Source organism: Eufriesea mexicana, unplaced genomic scaffold, assembly GCF_001483705.2.
Source record: "Eufriesea mexicana isolate 0111107269 unplaced genomic scaffold, ASM148370v2 scaffold2340, whole genome shotgun sequence".
Taxonomy (NCBI): domain Eukaryota; kingdom Metazoa; phylum Arthropoda; class Insecta; order Hymenoptera; family Apidae; genus Eufriesea; species Eufriesea mexicana.
The window spans coordinates 312,467-317,365 of record NW_016910419.1 but is presented as its reverse complement, the minus strand read 5'-3'; the positions used below and the strand labels follow the sequence as shown (position 1 = coordinate 317,365).

Sequence of the window (4,899 nt, the reverse complement as noted above, 5' to 3'; positions counted from 1 at the left end):
TTTAATTCTGCGACAAGTCATTCTGCGTATAGTTCTGCATTTACGTTATTAAGTTTCGAGGGGAACGTAACCTATCTTTTAAATCGCTTACATATTCATTTTTTATTAGGTTACATTGAACGAAAACACTTTTTACTGAATATCTAATAGTAGAACACGTTTTGAAACTTGGAAAATTGACATTGTAAGTGACCTTGTGTGTTTCATTGGAGAAACTCAATTTGTGTAAAGTATTTCAGTGTAAAACTTCAACAAAAGGTGTCACATTGATCCCAGTGTCTATTTAAAAAAGTTTCACAAAAAGTAATTAGATAAAAACGCATATTTTAAAATACAATAAAAAATTAGTTGGTAAAGAATTGGAAAATATAAAAAAATATTTCTAATATTTATAAAATGAACAAAGTAACAGATACTGCAATAGTGAGACTGACACAAGATTACTTGCGTCTTAAAAAAGATCCTATACCATATGTTGTTGCAGAGCCAGTTCCTTCAAATATATTAGAATGGTATGTTAGAATATTATTTATATTTTATACATTTTTGTGTATTAAAAGATATTTTGTTATATAAACTAATATGTGCTTATAGATATTGTATATTTTCATAGGCATTATGTAGTAAAGGGTCCAGAGGAAACTCCTTATGAAGGAGGATTTTATCATGGCAAACTTATATTTCCAGTAGAATTTCCATTCCAGCCTCCCAGCATTTATATGACCACTCCAAATGGAAGGTTTAAAGTCAATACAAAATTATGTTTGTCTATTTCTGATTTTCATCCAGATACATGGAATCCAACATGGAGTGTGTCTACTATTCTTACAGGATTACTTAGTTTTATGGTACGTAATTAATTAGTAACAAACAAATTAAATTTTAATATGTATAATAATAATCATTTTTATGATAGATTGAAAATAGTCCTACCATGGGTAGCATTAACTCATCTGATTATGATAAGAAACAATTTGCTGCACAGAGCTTGGAGTATAATTTGAAGGATAAAATGTTTTGTGAACTTTTTCCAGAAACTGTCGAGGTATTATAAAGATTGCAGAAAAAATATTTGAATTGCAATTAATGAACAATTTTGTATCCACATTTTGTAGACAATAAAGACGGAATTGGAGCGTAGGAAAGAATTAGAAAAACAGGCGAGGCATCAACCCACAGCATCGGAAGTTTCGTCGCTATTGCGTGATCAATTGGAAAGGGATCAAAGTCCATTGTACAGTGCACTTAACAATCTTATTGTTATCATAGGATTCGCAGCATTTGCTTACACAGTGAAATATGTATTATGGAGTGTCGCCATGGAATAAGTGAACAAGATGAATGCATAGCATTCGTTCTTTGTTCTATAGATGAAGTAAGAAAAGTGGAAGAAAGTTGTGATAACGATGCGTGCAGATCTTGAAGAAACATATTAGAAGCTCAATCAGGGTTGTTTGTCTACACTTGTTGAATCTATGTGGTACTATTTAACCTCTTGATTTTCGAGTATGCTGGTATATCATGAGCGTTTGATGGATTTTTATATCAAAGTTACTTGTAAAATACGAGTTGTACTATATTTACAAATTTTAAACGTGGTAATCGCAAAGCAAGGGTAATAATTTCTCAAAGAGTTCTACCTATAAGCGTTTATCATTGGTAACAAAATGTCACTAAGTTTTTTATCCAGTTGTAAAAGGTTCAATTTTATTAATTTTGTCTTAATTTGAAATTTTTATTAATATCAATGACCCACGATCAAGTTCTGTTACGCAAATTTCCAAAGCATAGTTCAACTAAGTGAACTTGTAATATTTAGTGATTATTTGATGAATTATGTACTTATGTAATATGAGAAGAGGAAAAAAGAGAGAAAGCGTAAGAATAGCGAAGATAGAGTTATAAAATAAAATCGTAGGGGCCTCCCAACACTATGAGCATCTCAATGGATTAAAATTTTGCTACAGTTTTTGTATTTTCATTTTCGATTTTTTTTTTTTTTTTTTAAGATTTATGATGAACATTGTATCATATTGCAATGGTAAAAAACTTCTTGGCTGAACTGAAGGTTGCCTCTGTGTTGTGCCAATGAAAAACAAAGTCAAAATTTCTAACTGAATCGAACTAAGCTTAATACAGAGTAGCTTGTGTCGTCGACGAAATATGTCGATCATGTAAATATGTTAGTAGATTAGTAAGACATATATAATATCAATGGATAAAAAACTTATCTTAAAGAAAGAAATTCAACAAATCAGTGTCAGTATTCGTTGTTTAACTGGGCTGTTCGAAAAGTAATTTTATAGGGAAATTTTTCGGCTTTTTGAATGTACATGTTATGTCTTCATAGCATGCTCAAAAGTTTGGTTCGAATCAGTTGTTACTTCTTTGTTGGACAGAAACATTCTTTTCCTGTCATCTTCTATAGCGGTAAAAAAAAAGTTTCGATTTAATTGTCACTTACAGATTAACACGTTATGATTGCATTGTAGCGAGTAATTAAGAATTAAAAACATGTACGAACAATAGTAATGGAAACAGAACTGAAATATAATCCGCAAAATGACATTTATATTAAAGAACTGCATCAGTTTTATTTAGAATTAAACAATGTAATGATTTTTCTACGTAAAAAGAATGACGTCTATCTTTTTTGTTTCCTTGTTATTCTATATATTTATAAAAAAAAAATTTAATAACTTTCGATTATTGAAGGGTAACTCATACATATAATTTTAAGAGCTTGAGTATTTTAATAACACCAATTGCGACTAATCAATGTAATTCGTGTAAAATAATCTGTTAAAAATAAAAATGGAAACGGAAGTTATACCTGCAAAATTGTCCTTCAAAAGAGAATGTAAAAATAAATATTTCGCGCGCTTTACACTGGCACACTAACGCCATCTTCAATAGCAATTCGTTTAAAACTAACCGTTATGTATGACGATTTTTCTTAATCATTGTGTTATTTTTGTTAGAAATAATCGTCCTTTCTTTTAGATAGGCCAGTTTCATTTCACTGCAAATAGGGAAGGAATTTGTTCCATTTTAATTGTGGAATACAAGTATTCGAAGTAAGTTTGCTTTTATTTATTATTATTTACTTCTGTATAAAATCTATACACATATACTCATTTATTCACATAACTTCTGTACATGTATATACGTGAATAAATCTTTTTATTTTACTACTTAAATATGTAAATAGATTGTAATATACATAAAATATAATCACCCAATAACAAACAAAAAATCATAACTATTAATTATAATTTAGATCGTAGAATGTAGATGTCGTAATTGCAGAAATTCAGCAATGATTTTTAAAACAGTCTCAATTTTTCGTAACAGAATTTACTTACATATATACGCTATATTTTATAATAAATAAAAAAGTAATTATCCAATTTATTATATGTAAAGTATATTTAAAAAATGACAGTTCTCTTGAGTCATTTAACTTACGTAGTTACAATATGAAGCATGGAGGAAAGTGCAGATATTACAAAAGGAGAAAAAATTATTTTTTATTTTTTCTAAGCTCTTTCTAATATTTTATTTCTTTTAATCGACAAAACAATTTTTCGTATGTTTAGTTACAGTTTCCACCGATGCTTTGAAGAATCTTATACTTTACTTGAATTATCTTTCAATCTACCTGTTATATTTATGATCAAAAGTCAATCAAGACACATGTATATAGTATCTTTGAGGAGTGTTTAAAGAACCATTCAACGATTTGTCGATCGGAAAGGAAAAAAGGAAACGGGAACAGTCGTGGTTTACCGGGACGATAAACAGTTATAATTTTCTTTCAATGCCCCCTTGTTTGAGTGCGCTCGGGAGGAAGGATGCATCCTGTGAAGCCGTCTTTAGCTTTCTTACCGATTCTGTGTTTACTTGTTCCTGTCTCTGAAGCCGCATATTCGGACTTTTAGGCAGAAATGAGTGAATATCGACTAGGATAATAAACAAAGAATGCTTAAATTATTTATAATTTAAACAACTTATATGATGGATTGGAAAGTTTGAGTTTAAACATTTCACTTTTGGAGAAGGTAATTCAAGTTCACGATTAAATATTAAATTCGATAAAAAATAAAAATTCACAATTAAATGCTGGCAGTTTAGTTCCAATTTTTAATTTTGGCCAGAAATAGCAAATTAGCTGTAATATAAATATTACTTCAATTTTCTAATAAACTTCCTTTTTGTCTCAATCAGATTTGTTATAATCAATAAAATCTTGACAGTTACTTAAAACTGCGACATACTGTTACTCTTATCTTTGGACCATCCTGCAGCTGTTTCAGAAACTTCCTGTGTATCAATTTTACGAAGATTCATTTTAATCCATGAAAACACACTGGAAAGTAATAAACAGTAATTTATTTGACCACGAAATAACAAGGAAGTCGTGCCTGGGTTCTTCCTGTGATGTTCACGATTTCGACCTCTTTTCGTCTTGAGACCGCCCCTGAAAGTAAATCATCGAACCAGGCGCCAGGACACTTCAGTTGCGCTTGACATACTGCGAAAATAAGATACACATGTCTGTGATATGTTCCTATTTTATTCTATATGGTCAGATCGAATTGTTAAATTTACTAGATTTATAAATTTATAACTAGATTTTAGTAAGTAAATCAGTCAATTCGCTTTTTCCTCGTATAACTTTATTCACATTTAAAATATCTTGTCAAGCTTAGTTTATACTCATACAATAATCATTTTCATTTTTATTCATACTACGTTAGTATTTTTGTATTGAAAAAGACATCGTATATTTATTAACTGTATTATGTCAACAGGAAACACATAATTACAACTCTTCAATGTGCTATTCAGTCGTAAACTGGTGTACAAGGCAGCATCATGATTTAGAAGGTCATGAAT

General features: G+C 29.8%; 1 protein-coding gene across 1 annotated transcript; it reads left to right on the top strand.

The window, feature by feature from the left end:
* The first annotated feature begins 230 nt into the window (after positions 1–230).
* LOC108549920 (ubiquitin-conjugating enzyme E2 J2) lies at positions 231–1,933 on the top strand. Its single transcript, XM_017903496.1, has 4 exons — positions 231–512; positions 614–848; positions 917–1,045; positions 1,116–1,933. The coding sequence occupies exons 1-4, from the start codon at positions 397–399 to the stop codon at positions 1,326–1,328; spliced, it is 693 nt and encodes a 230-aa protein (XP_017758985.1). The 5' UTR covers positions 231–396; the 3' UTR covers positions 1,329–1,933.
* Positions 1,934–4,899: the final 2,966 nt, after the last annotated feature.

Coding starts and splice junctions, on each gene's coding strand:
- LOC108549920 (XM_017903496.1), top strand. CDS start 397: ATGAACAAAGTAACAGATACTGCAATAGTGAGACTGACACAAGATTAC. Junction 513..613: donor CCTTCAAATATATTAGAATG/GTATGTTAGAAT, acceptor ATATTTTCATAG/GCATTATGTAGTAAAGGGTC. Junction 1,046..1,115: donor TTTTTCCAGAAACTGTCGAG/GTATTATAAAGA, acceptor CACATTTTGTAG/ACAATAAAGACGGAATTGGA.